This window comes from Pezoporus flaviventris, unplaced genomic scaffold (assembly GCF_033815535.1).
Source record: "Pezoporus flaviventris isolate CSIRO_AGI_PZ_B2104156 unplaced genomic scaffold, CSIRO_AGI_Pfla_v1 ptg000160l, whole genome shotgun sequence".
In the NCBI taxonomy this organism is placed as follows: Eukaryota; Metazoa; Chordata; class Aves; order Psittaciformes; family Psittacidae; genus Pezoporus; species Pezoporus flaviventris.
In genome coordinates this window covers 538217-554563 of record NW_026892708.1, presented here as the reverse complement: position 1 = coordinate 554563, position 16347 = coordinate 538217, and the positions used below count along the sequence as shown (strand labels likewise).

General features: G+C 46.7%; 2 protein-coding genes across 4 annotated transcripts in view; one reads left to right on the top strand and one right to left on the bottom strand.

Annotated features, from left to right (window-relative positions):
- LOC133283275 (olfactory receptor 14C36-like) overlaps window positions 1–16347 on the bottom strand; it is a 538687-nt gene that overhangs the window by 32815 nt on the left and 489525 nt on the right. The gene's annotated exons all lie outside the window — the stretch shown is intronic.
- On the top strand, window positions 11706–12710 carry LOC133283300 (olfactory receptor 5AP2-like). Its single transcript, XM_061479983.1, has one exon. It carries the CDS (start codon window positions 11706–11708, stop codon window positions 12708–12710), a length of 1005 nt encoding a protein of 334 aa, XP_061335967.1.

The window sequence follows — 16347 nt, the reverse complement described above, 5'->3', positions numbered from 1 at the left end:
TGACACCCCTGCCATCGAGGTGATGGTTGCTGCCGTGGTGGGGTCCAAGGTACTGAGCACCACGGTCTTCATCCTCATCTCCTACTTTTTGGTCCTTTCCACTGTCATGCGGATGCGGTCTGTGGCTGGTCAACGCAAAGCTTTCTCCACCTGTGCCTCTCACCTCATCTCCATTGCTTTGTACTATGGCAGCTCTCTCTTCATGTACCTGCTCCCCAGCTCCAGCTAGTCCTCGAAGTATGACGAGGTGGTCTCCATGCTGTACTCTGTGGTTGTCCCCATGCTGAACCTGCTCATCTACAGCCTAAGAAATGCAGATATGAAGAACGCCATGAGGATAGCAAGAAGTAGAGTCTTTGTCCATTCATGGTTCCTAGTCAGCTGAAAGGAGAGGGCTACCCTGCCCTGGTGAGGAGAACAAGCAGGCTGGATATTGCACCTTCAAGGATGGCTGGATATTGGAGATTGAAAAGGATGATTGGATATAGCACCTTCAAGTATGGGTGGATATAGAACCTTCAAGTATGGGTGGATAAAGCACCTTCACAAAGCAGGGACTAAACATACTTGGAAGCATGACACCGGGAAAACACGCTTCTCCTTAAACCAAGGCTACATTCTGTGCTGGCATGGACAGGACTTTCTCTGGCTGCAGCCTGAAACCTGACAGTGACTGTGTACTGGAAAGAAAGTTGTTGTCCAAAGTGATTATTACTTAAATATTACTTGAAATTAATATATTTTAATATTTAAATGTTATTAAACATAACAATAAACTTTATTTCAGGCTTCAGAGAGCAAAATGGAGAAGGTGGTGGCTTTGCCCTCCTGGCATCAGACCAACTGGTACCTAAGCTCATGTTTTATGTTAGCAAATGATTTCTGGTGTTATTTCTGGTCTTAAGGAAATATCAACTTATATTTCCAGGTATTTCAACTCCAGACTACAAGGTTTGGTCACATGAAATGACAGAGGGGATATTGAGGTGAGCTGTTAAGTAGAAGTTGCTCCCTGGGAGGGTGCTGAGGTGCTGGCACAGGGTGCCCAGAGAAGCTGTGGCTGCCCCATCCATTGGACACAGGGGCTTGGAGCAAGCTGCTCTAGTGGAAGCTAGACAAAAGTAGACAACTACAAGTGTGCAGCTCTCTTCATTTTAGGATAAGGGGGGACCTTATCACTTCCTACACCTGCCTGACAGGAGGACGGAGCCAGGAGGGGCTGGGCTCTGCTCCCAGGGAACAAGGGATGGGACAAAAGGAAATGGCCTCAAGCTGCACCAGGGCAGGTTTAGATGGAGCTGAGGAACAATTCCTTCCCCAGAGGGTGCTCAGGCATTGGAACAGGCTGCCCAGGGCAGGGCTGCAGGCACTGGCCCTGCAACTGTTCACAAACCCTATAGACAAGGCCCTCAGTGCCATGGGTCAGTGGTGGCCTTGACAGTGCTGGGGAATGGTTGAACTTGATGAGCTTAAAGCTCTTTTCCTTTTTGCTCTCCCTTTTGCTTGGCAAATGAGAATAAACAGAGAGTGAATTCTACCGTTCCACTGGATCAAACTCCATTTCTAGACAGTGTTGTTAAATTCATTGAGGGCCTTAAGAAAAGGACAAAAACACCTTTAGCAAGAGAAATAGAGATGACAGCAAATAAGTGTGATGCCATGCAGGCAGTATTTCTAGGTTTTGATGTACAAACCTAATTCAATGATTTCTAGCACCATTCACCTCATTTCATTTCAGACAGCAAAGAATTTCAGTGGAATATGGTAAATTGTGTGACCACTACTATGAATGAAGGTGCTTTGAAAGTGTTTTAAGACGTGATAGTGATGAATCCCCACCAAGGGCAGAAACTATCAAGGAATCCCCATCCACTGCTCCACGCCTTTGCTTTTGAGCTCCCTGTTGGCAGCAACAGAAGCCACGATCTCCATGGCAGCCTGATCACACCAGAGCACAGGAGCTCTGGTGTTGCTCATCAGCCTTCAGACCTCCTGTGTGGCAGCCCATGGATTCCCGTACCGATGGCATTGCCTGCCCTGATGTCTCTCCTGTTGCTTTCCTGCACAGAGAGCTGATTGGTGATGGGCAAACATTGCATACATAAACCACCCCAAAATACTCCAATGTGTGCATTACCTCAGCCCATAGACCTGCAGCCTCTGCCAGGCCCATGGTGAAACCCGGAGCCATGGCTGAGCTTTAGGGCTATCCTAGAGACACATAATAACCTAGGCTGGAGGGAGAAGCTCCATGGCTGGATTCAGTTAAGTCAGGATCAAAGTGGTTTGCTCATTTCTTAACAACACACAACTAGCAGGCACCCAGGGTCAATCAGCTGAATCCTGCTTTGTTCCCAAAGCTTCCTGATAATTCCCTGGTTATTATTTAACCCAGATGACAGTTGTTTTCCTGCTGAGCCTTGGGGACAAGCAGGAGCAGAGGTTTCACACCCTTCTTGGCCCCTATGTCAGTGTTTGGCTGCTCTTACAGTGGGGTTTTCCCCCTCCCTCTGTTTCTAACTGGAATTTCTCATGCTGCACATTCACAATAGGAAATCTGAGATTTACCCTCATCTGCACGATAACGCACATGGAGAACTTGCAGATGGCATCAAGTCAAAGAGAATGTGACACCATTAATTCTTTCATGCATCCTTTCTCTTTTTCTAAAATCATAGAATCATGGAATGGGTTGGCATGAAGGGAGCTTAAAGCTCACCCAGTTCCAACCCCAACCCCTTCCACTGGAGCAGCTTGCTCCAAGCCCCAGTGTCCAACCTGGCCTTGAACACTGCCAGGGATGGGGCAGCCACAGTTTCTCCCGGCACCCTGTGCCAGTGCCTCAGCACCCTCACAGGGAAGAGCTACAACCCTGTCGCTCTGCTCATTGTGGCTTGACTTCAGAGGTGCTGCTCTCAGAAGGGAAAGCTTTTTGCTCCTTGTTGTGTGTGTTTAAGGAAACCAGTGGTTTGCTGTGTCTAAGGGCTGCCACTGCCTTCAATGGGGTTATCATCTGACCAGGAGAGCAAACACCAGGTGAGGTTCTAGGAAGCAGAAGCAGCAGCCAGCATTGCAATTCATCTTCCTGCTGGGTCATGATGAGCAGGCAATGAGGTGCCTGGCTTCTGGCGTTCCTGCTGATGAGCTCCTAATGGCTTTAGCTCCCCATTCTCAGGTGGAGTTGCTTTCATTGTAGTTAAGTCTGGTTTAAAGGCAGCTGAGCAAATGCTGGGTAGGAGCTACCTCCCCTTCTTTGGGTACTTAGTGATTGGATTTAGGAATCACCTCAAATGTCCTTAGGCAAGCACTTATCTCCTTACATTTGAATGCACCATGTCACCCCTATGTGTTTACTGGGTCCATCAGCTCCCTTTAGTGTTGAGGGAGATTTGGTGGGATTCATGCCTCTCACTGCAAGGCAGACACCTCCATTGCTCCAGCTGAAGAGAGCTGAATGAGCTCTGCTGATTGCATTGGCCTGAGTCTCCTTAGCTGTAATGGGACCTTGGCTCATAAATAGGTAAGGAGATACACTCATTTTTGGCTCTTAGTATTAGCTGTAGCTGTAACTGGGTGAAACAAATATCCTGATAGGTTAAAAAAAGACCCAGAAGCAAGCGAATGATGGGTTTTCCCTTTGGTTGAAAAGGTTTTGAAGATTAGGGCTTCAAATGAGTAGATCCTGCACTGAGGTTGTGATGCTCCCTGTTGTGTAAGTTCATGTATGGGAAGAACCAGGAACATTGAGTGTTGTTTTCTTGTCTCCAGGTTAACTGGAAATAGAGCTGTCTTGGTTTGGTCTTACTCCTTTTGAATTTGGTTACTAGGATATTTCTCTTATTTTTGTTTGTTTGCTTGTTTGTTTGTTTTTAATGAGAATCGAGAGAGTTTAGATTGGTTTCTTTTAGTCACCATTTCTACCATGAAGGGAAGCAACCTTGTGAGGTTGTGGTGGAAGAAGCAAGGATATCTTCTTCAAACACTGGTGAGTTCATTTCTGTGTCTGCCTTTATCACTGTTCATGGCTTGGAAAGATATGGGGTGGATTGAGATGAGCTCTTAAGCAGAAGCTCTTCCCTGGGAGGGTGCTGAGGTGCTGCCACAGGGTGCCCAGAGAAGCTGTGGCTGCCCCATCCCTGGCAGTGTTCAAGGCCAGGTTGGACACAGGGGCTTGGAGCAGCCTGCTCTAGCAGAAGGTGTTGGAGGTGGAGCTGGAGGAGCTTTAAGGTCCCTTCAACCCAAACCGTTCTATGATTTTCATTTATGATAGTTTGAACTCAAGAAAGAGCAATTTGCATATGCCAGATCTTGAGAAAGGGTGAAAGAGTGAAAGGGAAGGTTGGGTTGAGCAAGGACAGGCAGACCCATTGGCAGTACTGGTCTTGCAGTTGTGTGTCTAAAGCAGGGACCACAGAGAAAAGAGTGCTTCTGTGTGTGATAAGATGTGGGTATTTGATGTGGGATGGGTGATGTTTTGCGCTGTTTAGACAAGCTGTGGCATTGAGAATGGCTGGTTTGGGTGTTGTTAGATGCAAGGTGTGTGTTTGAGATGTCTACTGTTTACGTAGCTCTAACTTAATTATATAAGTACTAAACAAGGTGAAGGAGGAGAATGAGGATGAGGAGATGGCCATTGAGTGTGTGAGCCATTAGCAATGGGAAACAGCAGTTGCCTTCATCCCCCTGCCTGAGGTGGCTGTAGACAACTCCAGCTGGATCTTCTGAACCCCTTAGAAGGTGTTAAAGCTTTAGCAAAGCCCTGTCTGCTGTCAGCTGCTTTTCTCTACAAGGAGCAAGTCCCACTCTTGGTTTCGTTTCTTCCTTTTGCAAGCATCAAAGAGCCGTCCTGAGGGTATTTAAATCTTGAGGCATATAATGTAAAATAGCATTTCCAAAGCAAAATTTGGGTTCAAAATGGGCAGGTGGAATCAGACAGATTTCAAAAAGGGAAAATGCTGAGTCCTGCCCATGGGGAAGAGTTGCTCTAAGCACCATGACAGGCTAGGGGGCAGCTTAGCAGAGAGGGACAAGGTGGTTGTGGTGTCCACTGTGTTGAAATGAGCCATCAATGTGCCCTTGCAGCAAAGGCACCCACCAACAACATGAGAAGAGCATTGGTGGTGGGTCAGGGGACTTTGTGCAATGAACATCTGAGCACAGGCTGGGGAATGGGGAAGTAAAAGCTGCTTTGGGAAAGGTGGAGGGAGAAGATGAATTGTGCTGAAGAAATGGTCATCTTGCTTGAAAAGGGGCTGATGGAAAGAAGGACGTGGTAGGGGAAGGGGGAGGAATGCTCATTTCTCAACAGGCAATACGCATATTTTAAGGTTGTCTCCTCATCATTTTAAGGTCTGCATATTCCAGGTTAACATGAACAGCAGTCATCTCGTGTACATCTATATATAAACACATGTTCATTAAATAGAAGTAAGCACAGAGGAAGAAATATATGCAAGAATAATTCAGATGAGAAGGGGTGGTTTTTCCCTTGAAGCTATAAGTACATGGAATTGCATTCAGGGATTCTGGTCTCACCTTAATCAAGTCAAACATCACTGCAGAGTAAAAAAAATCACTGCAATGTGACCTCTTATCTGTTTAATGCAACACTAATTCTTGTGGCAAATTAAGGCATGATATTATTGTATTTACTTGTTCTTAAATAAGAACAACCCCCACAAACAGGAAGGAAATCATCCCAAACAAGCCTCCTTCTTAAAAAGAATTTGGATGCTCATGAGAAGATGCTCATCTTTTGCAGAACCAATTCTTTCCCTAACGGGCCAGTCATACCTTTAGGTTTTAAGCTCTAAGATGAGTTTTTAGGTTATAGGAACTATAGACTGTTATTTATCAAGGTATCATTTTTCAGTGTATTATTTAGAACCTTCAACCATCATGGTTTTATCTCCCAGGAATTGGGTGCAGTCCTAAAGGAAACCCCAAATCCTGCATTAACCTCATGCACTGTGTGCTCCCATGAGCTGGGAGAAGTGATTCAACCTCTTGCCATGTTTCTTTGTCTCCTGCTGCCAAGAGAGTGGCTGGAGGAAACCACTTGAGTGTGACCATGTTTGTCCTCTTGGGCTTCCCTAGCGTGTAGAAGCTGCTCTTTGGGACTGTTTTACTCATCTCCAACACCATGGTGGTGGGGAACCTTATCAAGACCAGCTCTCAGCTTCATGTGCCCATCTACTTCTTTCCTCATAGGAAATGTATTTAGTTCCTCCATAGGATGTAGCTGGGCATTTTGCTCTTCTGGATGGGCCTGCACCATGGAAAGCTGCCAGCATGCTGACCTAGGAGCAAGGTGGAATTTCATCCCCTGTGATAAGCAGTCACCCAACTTGGTTCGGGAACAGCCTTTCAAGGCACTGCTTGAGCAGTGTTGGCTTTTCCTTCGATGCCATCTGGTGCTGATGATACAGATGCTCCATGCTTCTGGCCATATGTTGTATGCAGATGTGCCCTGTTGCAGAATGACTCTAAGAGCAGGGCCATAGAGCCCTGGAGGACTGTGCAAGCAAGGCAGGGGGTGGCCCCCAGAGATAACGGGAAACCGGACATGGGAGGAGAATGTGGAGGAAGCTGTGTGGGTCTAACCAATACTGTTGTGCCAAGGAGGTGTGGCTGAATACCACTCCTATATATATGTGAACTGCATCACAAATAAAGGAGAAGTTTGCTTATCACCCATATTGGGTTGGCCTCTCTGCTTCTCCTCGCCGCTTATAAACAAGTGTACCCAGAGGAGATGACCTCAGCTTGAGCGAGCCGCAGGACTTTGGGCTCCCTTAGAGCAAACCACAGAACAAGCCCACCTTTCACATCCACTTTTGGAGCATTTCTGCGACAGTTACATCTTCAGAAGGGCCATGGTTGACATTATCATGGCAGGTAGATGAGGGGAACCTTGCTGATGGGAGCTGGCACCAGCGTCCATCAGCAATGTCAGGCACCACAGGCAATGAAGCAGCTTTCCACCCATCTTCAATTCCTTTTGCTCAAATCATAGCTCACAAGTTTGGCTGCAAAGAAGCCCACAGGAGATGGTGGTGACCTTGCTAACAGTGAGGTAAATGCTGTCCTCTACTTCTTGTCCATGCAAACATCAATGCTCACATCACCCAAGGCACTCAGATTGGTCAGGTGTGACTTGGTGTCGTGGTTTAAACCCAGTCAGGTAACTCGTTCGCTCACTTCCCCCCCCTTTCTTGCCCTCCCCCTGCTCTCGGAGGGACGGAGAGGAGAATCTAAAAGAATGCAACTCCCACATGTTGAGATAAGAACAGTTTAGTAACTAAGGTATAACACAGATCACTACTGCTACCACCAATGATAATAATGATAAAGGAAATAACAAGGGAATACAACACCTCACCACCAGCCGACCGATAACTTGCTCCCCCCAGCCCCGACCAAGCACCGACCGATACCTCCTCCAACCCTGCAGTCTCCCAGCCCTTCCGGCTAACTCCCAGTTACATCCTGGGCATGACGTGCTGTGGTATGGAATACCTCTTTGGTCAGTTTGGGTCAGGTGTCCTGTCTCTGCTTCCTCCCGGCTTCCCCTCCTCCCTGGCAGAGCATGAGGCTCACAAAGTCCTTGGCCAAACCAAAACATCGCTATCAGTTCTGTTCCCAGGCCGAAAGTCAAAACACTGCACCAGCTACCAAGAAGGAGAAAAATGACTGCTACTGCTGAATCCAGGACACTTGGCCTTGGTACCTCTGTGCTGGCTGCTCATGGTCACCCTCCTGTCCTTCCTCTGTGTGGTGACGGCTTCCTGGGGAATTTGGTTCTTCACCTCAGTGGGGATTGAGGCAGCCTCAGTCCTTGTTCTCTCCCTGATGATGACATTCACCTTCTTACACCCATTGTGTTGGAAGCACAAGAGACAAAGGAGGGCCTGAGGGAGCGGTGCCCAAAAGTGGAAGGAAAGAGATGGGGAGGAGCAGTGAGGAGTGTGGTGAAGGACTGAAATGGGCAGCAACAGGGGGAAAGGGCCCTTCTGAATGGGGGTGCTTTAAGATTGCCTCTGTCGCTGGTGGCTCTGATGGATGCTCCCAAGCCCATCACAGAATCCCAGCCTGGTTTGTGTTGGAAGGGACCTTAAAGCTCCTCCAGCTCCAACCCCTGCCATGGGCAGGGACGCCTTCCACTGGAGCAACTTGTTCCAAGCCCCTGTGTCCAACCTGGCCTTGAACACTGCCATGGATGGGGCAGCCACAGCTTCTCTGGGCACCCTGTGCCAGCGCCTCAGCACCCTCACAGGGAAGAGCTTCTGCCTAACCTCTGGCAGGTTAAAGCCTTCATGGGTGTTGTAGGAAACCTCCTTCTGCAGCGAAACATGAAAGGAAAGTGCATGTCACACGGATTCCCACCAGAGATCATCCGGATCCCCTGGCAGTGCACACTGGGAGCAAACCCTAACTATCTGGGCACCATTTTGTGTTCCAGCCACTTCCAGAGCCACATCCTCCTCTTTCCTTCTCTCTCCAGCAGTAAAACCATTCACAGGAGCTGCAGGACATGGTGAGATGCTGAGGATGCGCCCCCTCCATCCTGCTCCTGCTGTCAGCTCTGCCTCTCACACCTCCTCATCTCCCTGCTCAATACCAGCCCCACAGGCACAGCAGGAGATGGATGGGGGAGAGCCTGCTGAGGCTCTGAGGGCATGAGATATGTGTATGTATGTGATGGACATAGTAGGTGTACACAGGTATGGTCCCTCCTTGCTTTGCATCAGTCCTGGTCCCAAATCCTCACACTGCTCACGAAGCCCCCATGGCCATCTTGCAGGACATGGGAGGCAGAGGGTGTCCTCTCCATTATGATGGCCATAGGAAGGATTTAAGCACTGATCCCTAAGAAGTGAAAGGTGAGTCCCAGTTTGGATCCAGCTCCATGCAGAGCAGGGAGGGATATCAGCCCTTGCCTCCATCACCAGGGTACCATCAGGGGCAGAAGCCATCAGCGTCCATATGAGAATGTTTCCTGTAGAGCCTCAGCATCCTTCACCCTGTCCCATGGTGTGCAGTGAGGTGCTGGAGTTTGCAGTTTGAATGAAGTCATAATGCAGGTTTTAAGCTATCACCTGGAGATGCTGACAGCTTTGGAAGATATTTTTGACAGGCTAGCAAGGATCCTGGTGCTAATATCCAGTGTGGATCAGAAAAGACCAAGACACAGGGAAAAAAACCCAGATACTAAGGGCAATAAAAGAGTGTAGATAAATCAGATTGTCTGTGGTCTTTCTACACAAACCAGTCATAGGAAAAAAGCAAGACTTAGAAATGGTTCCAAACCAAGCCTGGAAACCCAAGGAAGTGGCTGGGGAAACCAAAGTCCCTGGTGTCCGTGAAGCTCTGGTGTCCTCTGTCACAAAACCAGCACAGAAACGTTGTTCTAAAGCTACATTCAAACAAAAGTGTTGATAAACTACTGAAGAATGAAAGTCTAATTTTATACTTGGTAAACAAGAAGGCACTAAGGAAAAGATAAGAACACTTGAATGTAAGGATTAATTTATTGCTATCGTCTCCTAATTTGCTCATGCAGGGACATGTTCTGGGTGGAGAAGGACTGCCAGAGCAGTGAGCACTGGCTAGGCTGTTGGGGTGCAGAGGGTGATGGGTTCTACTCTGCAGAAGCCTGGAAAGTACCACAGGGGTTTGTCTCCTTTATCTGTCTAAACAGAACCAAAGGAGAACACCCTGGTGTGCAGGGACCATCCCACAGCACCTGAGCAAGAGAAGTAGGACAGGAACAGAGAACTGGGCCAAGTTTAACCAAGGCTCCAGAGCATCAGGAAAGCTGGTGATGAGGAGGCAGATTCAAGACCAAGCCAAGTCAGGTCGAGTCAGTCTCTTTTTCAGGATCAGGTGAAAAAATTGCGAGGAAGATAGATGAGAAAACCTAGGTGACCACCAAAAGATTGCATAGGTGTGCTGAACTCCTACTAAACTGGAAACCAGAACTGCTCTAGTAAAGACTAATCCTACCTGTTCTGAGCTGAAATAGAGATGGGGGAACAATAGGAGGAGGGTGGGGATGGAGCCCCAGCTGAGGCTGCTCAGGGGGATAAAGGCCTATTAGTTCAGCCTGGGACAATTCCTCCCTGCCTCAAAATGCCTGTTTTTCATCCTTGAATACAGTGGAAGTCCAGATGCACCAGCTCAGCCTCTGGACATCCAGACACTACATGTGGATAACCCCATTGGGGCTGGAAAACTGGGTTCACCCTCCACAGAGGGACATCAGCAGCTCCAGAGATGGAGTCACTTGTTCTTCATGTTCCTTTTGAGGACTGTGTGCAAGATCTGGAATGTCTCTAAACCCATTTTCATTGTGTCTGTATGTTCAGACCAAAATGTTTGCATGGTCCACAAGTATGTCAGAAGCATCCTATGAGCTACCCATAACTGTGTAGCTGTTCTCAGGGATGGCTCACCCACACCATGTCTCTCAGATTCCCAAGCACCACAATGCCTTTCAGAGTTGATTTCACACCCTTTGCTTTTCCTTCTCTTTGTTTTCCTCTGCTAAAGCATGAGCAGCCCTGGAGGCTTCCTCCCAGGAGAGCACATGCAACTGTATTTATAGCCCCAGCACCACAAGATGGGCTCTTGGAGTCTGGCAGGAGCTCACCTCTCTTCACATCAGTTGCTTAACAGAAGTGATGCTGACATGTAGATGCTCTCTGCTGCATTGGAGATAAAACCTTGACTCCCATCACTCGATGGCAGAGGGAAGGCACAGGAGGTAATACCAACACAAGGCAGAACCTCACCTGCGTTGAGGTCGTGTGCTTTTGTCTTCATGTTCTTGCGTCCTCTTAGGTAAAGCTGTGTCAGAAAACAGCCTTACCAGTGTGGGTTTTCTTTATAAGAGGGAGTAATGTCTGATACATGCTGTGTTTCTTTTGCATAGGCAGCTAAAGCAAGATGCACTGATTTATTCAAGAGTTAAAAGTTGACGACTCCTGTTATACAGAAATGCAACAATTCAGATTGTCATCAGAATATAATCACTAACAAATGAGCCTTTGGAATCAGCCTGTTAGAACATAAATTCCTTTTTAAAGCAAGAAACTTAATGCCCATATGTTTAAGATGCTATAGCCTGCTGTAACTCAGAAGTGTATAAATCATGAATTTACCAATGTCAATGTTATTTGATGTAAATGATCTCAAATAGTTTTGTAAATGTGATTTGGTGACTGGAATGGTAACTAAAAGCTGAGGGAAAATGTCTGGAGGTCATTCATGTGTAAGCAGGGCTTTCACTGCGACTGACAATTTCTCTTGATCCATGATTAAATGCAATCCTATGAGGTTCCTCTGAGGTGTCTTCTGGTACAAATTGCCTTCAAATTGAAAGTGAATATAGATCTGAATCTTTGCTCAAACCTGAAAACACGTGTGCCTGAGTAACTCTGGTGTTTTAACTATCCCACCACAGAAAAACAAAAATGCCCCTTTTTGCTTCAAGAAACTCCATGTTCTTTTCTAAACACCTTATCTGAAAAGCATAAAATAGATATAATTTTGGTTAGAAAATAAAATGGAAAATTCTATTTGCAGTTATTCTATGGCAGTTAAAATGGTCACTGATTGAAGTTAGATATGGTCCAAATCTGAATGTCCATTTTTGAACAGTTTGATGTTTCTCTTCCTTTTGCCTCAGGAGGTAACACCTGGTCATGAGAGGAAATCACACGCAGACTAAATTTATCCTCTTGGGAATTGCAGACAGGCCATGTGAGCAGACTCCTCCTTTTGTCTTGTTTCTCCTGATTTACATTGTCACTCTGGTGGGGAACTTTGCCATTTTCACATTGGTTTGGGTGTCTCCCAGCCTCCACACCCCCATGTACTTCTTCCTTGCCCATTTTGCCTTCACTGACATCTGCTATTCCACAGTCATCTCCCCCAGGATGCTGGCAGACCTGTTATCAGAGGACAAAACCATTTCTTTCACTGGCTGCATGACGCAGTTCCTCACTTTTGCTTTCTTTGCTACTATTGAATGTTACCTCCTGGCCATAATGGCCTATGACCGGCAGGTTGCTATCTGCCAGCCCCTGCTTTATGTGACCATCATCTCCAGCCGTGTCTGCTGGCAGCTGATAGCATCATCCTACCTATTCGCCTTCCTCAGTGCCATCATCTACACATGGTGCGTGTTTGGAGGTTCCTTCTGTGGTCCCAACCGCATCGACCACTTCTTCTGTGATGTTGTCCCTGTTCTAAAGCTCGTGTGCTCTGACACCCACAGCAGTGAGATGGTCATCTTTGCCTTTGTCACCATCAACGTGGTGGGCACGAGCATGGTCATTTTACTCTCCTACATCTCTATTCTCTGTACTGTGCTAAGGGTGTGCTCAGCACAGAGCAGGGCCAGAGCCTTCCACACCTGCGCCTCCCATTTGATGTCTGTTTCCTTGTTCTTTGGGACATCATTCTTCATGTACCTACAACCTCCATCTAGCCACAGGAGCCTGGATAAGGTGGCCTCCATCATCTACACAATGGTCACCCCCATGCTCAACCCATTCATCTACAGCCTGAGGAACAAGGAGGTGAAGGGGGCTCTGCTGAAGTGCAGGAGAAATTCTTCAGCCACTGGCAACATAGAAGAGTTCTGTCATCTGGGACATGAACAGTCCATGTGCAGTGTGAAAGCCAATGGGGCACTGAAATACTGAGATTTTCCACTGATACTCATGACTTTACGGAAGTTCTTCCACAGTTTCTGCACAAAAGTCTATGATAGTACTGAATGCGAAACAGACCCCCAGATCACACCATTCTTGGAAGAAAACCAAGAGGAGATTGAGCCTCAAAGTTCATTTCACTTCGCAGGCCCGCTCCTAGAAGAAGAAATTACCCTCAATAATCCCAGGCCTCTTTTCCTCACAGGAAACACCAATCAGCTTTATTCATATTAAACGTTTGTCATTCATAAATGTGTATTTTCATTGCAAGATTCTTGACCTTGTTCCTCAGCTCCAGTAGAGGTCCTCACTATTACCTGTGAGCTCTTTATTAAAGCTGCTGGGGTGGGAGGGAAGAGGCAGTGTAGTTTTACATTTGCTTGCTGAAAAAGAGTCAGAGAAAAGGCTTCAAAAGATTGATTGCATTTGTTTGTGCCTTCCAAATAGAAGAAGTTGGTGGGAATCAAGATCTCAAGCTGCACCTTTGAATATCATGAGGAATCCCACCCCAGTCTGCAGATTCACAATAAATTTCACTTCAAAGAAGAAATTGTAGACAATATAATTCATAATACAGGATGATGAACTGTGTTGATATTTCTCAGTGTGAAGGACAATTTGGGCACATCAGGGGGTCTCCCATTCATTTTAAGTGGAGTTTTACATTCATTTGCAGTGCTGTTTACTTCAATAGTGAGAGAAATGGAATTCCAGCTGGACATCAGCACACACATCCCATGTCCATGCCCAGCTCATGCTAAAGCCCACCAGGAAACCAAATTGTCTATTTCATATAAGAATTAATTCTGTAGAAAGCTTCCATAGATGAAACACAATGCTGAACAGAATCAATGGTAATTGAGAGCTTTCTGGGTCTGAAAGAAGCCAAAGCACACTGATGGGGGAAAATATCTTTCCTTTAGCTGTTGTGACTGAGAATTAACTTATATTTGGAAAGTATGTGGATGGTGAAGAGACTGTTTATGTGCTCTGAAAAACAATGATATGAAAGGAGACTGTCTTAGGTATAAGGGGAATGTGGCTTCTACCTGCAGTCAATGAAGGGGCCAGACCCTACATCATTAAATGCTATAGAATTTGCAGGACAGAAACCTTTGATATCAGAGAACTTCCTTTAAAAACTTCACTGAACCTTGTTTTCTTCCAATCTATTTTATTGGATATTTCTGCTTAGACTATAGGTATGGAATCATGCAGCTTCAAAAAGCCCAAGTTTGACCTCAAAATAGAGGTACTGGAGAAACACAATTGTGAAGTCCAGCAATACATGAAACAGGCTTGAGGTTTTGGAAATACATTTTATACTGAGATCATCATTGCATGATTCTGCTTCAATCTTTGCAGAGAAAGGGTCTACATAATGCAGAAACTCCTGGCTGTAGACACAAAATTCCCACACCAAATACATACCAGATTTCCTCTCAATCCAAGTCTAAGAGTTTACCTGGTAAAGGAGAAGTCACTATGAACCAGAGAATGACACTTGTATATAGGGTTCAATTCATTATTCTATTTCCCTCACTGAGAACACTACCTCCTATTTTGCCCATGCAGGGACATGGTCCAGATGGAAAGCAATAGCCAAAGCAGTGAGCACTGCTGGGTGCAGAGCATGATGGGTTCTCCTCTGCAGGAGCCTGGAGACTGCCACAGGGTTGGTCTCATTCATCTCTTTAAAGAGAGGCAAAGGGGAACACTCTGGTGTGCAGGGACCATCCCACAGAATCTGAGCAAGAGAAGTTAGGCAGAACAGAGACCTGGGCCAAGTTCAGACAAGACTCCAGAGCATCAGGCAAGTTGGTGATGAGGAGGCAGGTCCAAGAACAAAACGGGTCAATACAGAAGAAGTCAACAACCTGCTCAGGATCAGGTTCAGCAATGGCTAGGGAGATCCATTAGCAAGCCTAGGTCACCATGAAAGGATTCCATAGGTGTGCACAACGCCTGCTAAACTGTAAACCACAATGCCTTTAATAAAACTCAAACTCTCTGGGCTGAGGTTAAATAGAGATGGAGGTCAAATATGCAGAGGGTAGGGATGGAGCTGCAACTGAGGCTGCTCAGGTGGATGAAGGCCTCTTAGTTCACCCTGGGATAATTCATCATTGCCTGGAAGTGTCCATTTCTCGACCTTGAGTACAGTGGAAGCCCAGAGTCAGCAGCTCAACTGTTGGACATCCAGGTACTTCATAGAATCATAGAACAGTTAGGGCTGAAAAAGACCTTAAGATCATCAAGTTCCAAACCCCCTGCATTGGGCAGGGACACCTCACACTAAACCATGTCAACCAAGGCTCTGTCCTTGAACACCACCAGGGATGGAGCTTCCACAAGTTCCTTGGGCAATCCACTCCAGTGCCTCACCACCCTCACAGTAATGAACTCCCTCCTTAGAGCCAATCTAAACTTACCCTGTTTAAATGTTAACCCATTAGCCCTTGTCCTATCACTACAGTTAATAATGAAGAGTCCCTCCCCAGCATCCTTATAGGCCCCCTTCAGATACTGGAAGGCTGCTATGAGGTCCCCATGCAGTCTCCTCCAGGATGAAGAGCCCCAACTTCCTCAGCCTATCTTCAAACAGGAGGTGCTCCAGCCCCTGATCATCCTCATGGCCTCCTCTGGATTTACCATGTAGATAGCCACACTGGGGATGGAAAACTGGGCTCTCAAGTGTCCACAGAGGGACAGCAGCAAATCCAGAGGGGGAGTCCCTTGTGCATCATGTTCCATTTTGGGACCCTCTGTAAGATCTGAAATGGCTCTAAACTCATTCTCATTCTGTGGCCAAGAACAGACAAAAAACTTTGCATTCCCCACAGGTGTGTCAGAAACACCACGAAAGCTGCTCATCAGTGCTGCTGTGTAGCTGTGATAAGGGATGGCTCAGCAACTCCATGACTCTCAGATGCCCAAGCACCACAATGCCTTTCGGAGCTGATTTCACACCCTTTGATTTTCCTTTCCTTTGTTTTCCTCTGGGAAAGCATGAGCAGCCCTGAAGGCTTCCTCCCAGGAGAGCACATGCAACTCTATTTACAGCCCCAGCACCACAAGCTGGGCTCTTGGAGTCTGGCAGGAGCTCACCTCTCTTCACATCAGGTACTTAACAGAGCTGATGCCGGCACGTAGATGTAGATGTACTCTGCTGCACTGGGGATAAACCCTTGGCTCCCATCACTGAGTGGCAGAGGGAAGGCACAGGAGGTAACACCAACACAAAGCAGAGCTTCACCTGCACTGAGGTAGTGGGCTTGTGTCTGCATGTTCTAGTTGCCTCTTTAGCAAAGCTGTGTCAGAAAACAGCCTTACCAATGTGGGTTTTCCTTATGATAAGATGGAGCAATGTCTGATGCAGGTTGTTTTTCTGTTACATAGGCAGCTTAAGCAAGATACACTGATTTATTCAAGAGTTAAATGAGGATGAATCTTATTCTGTTATAAAGAAATGCAACAGTTCAGATTGTCAGCAGAATATAGTCACTAAGAAATCAGCCTTTGGAATCAGCACATTTTAACACCAACTCAGCTTTCAAGCAAGCAGCTTAATGCCCATGCTTTTAGGATGCTTCAGCATGCTGGAGCTCACAAAGGTATAAATCATGAT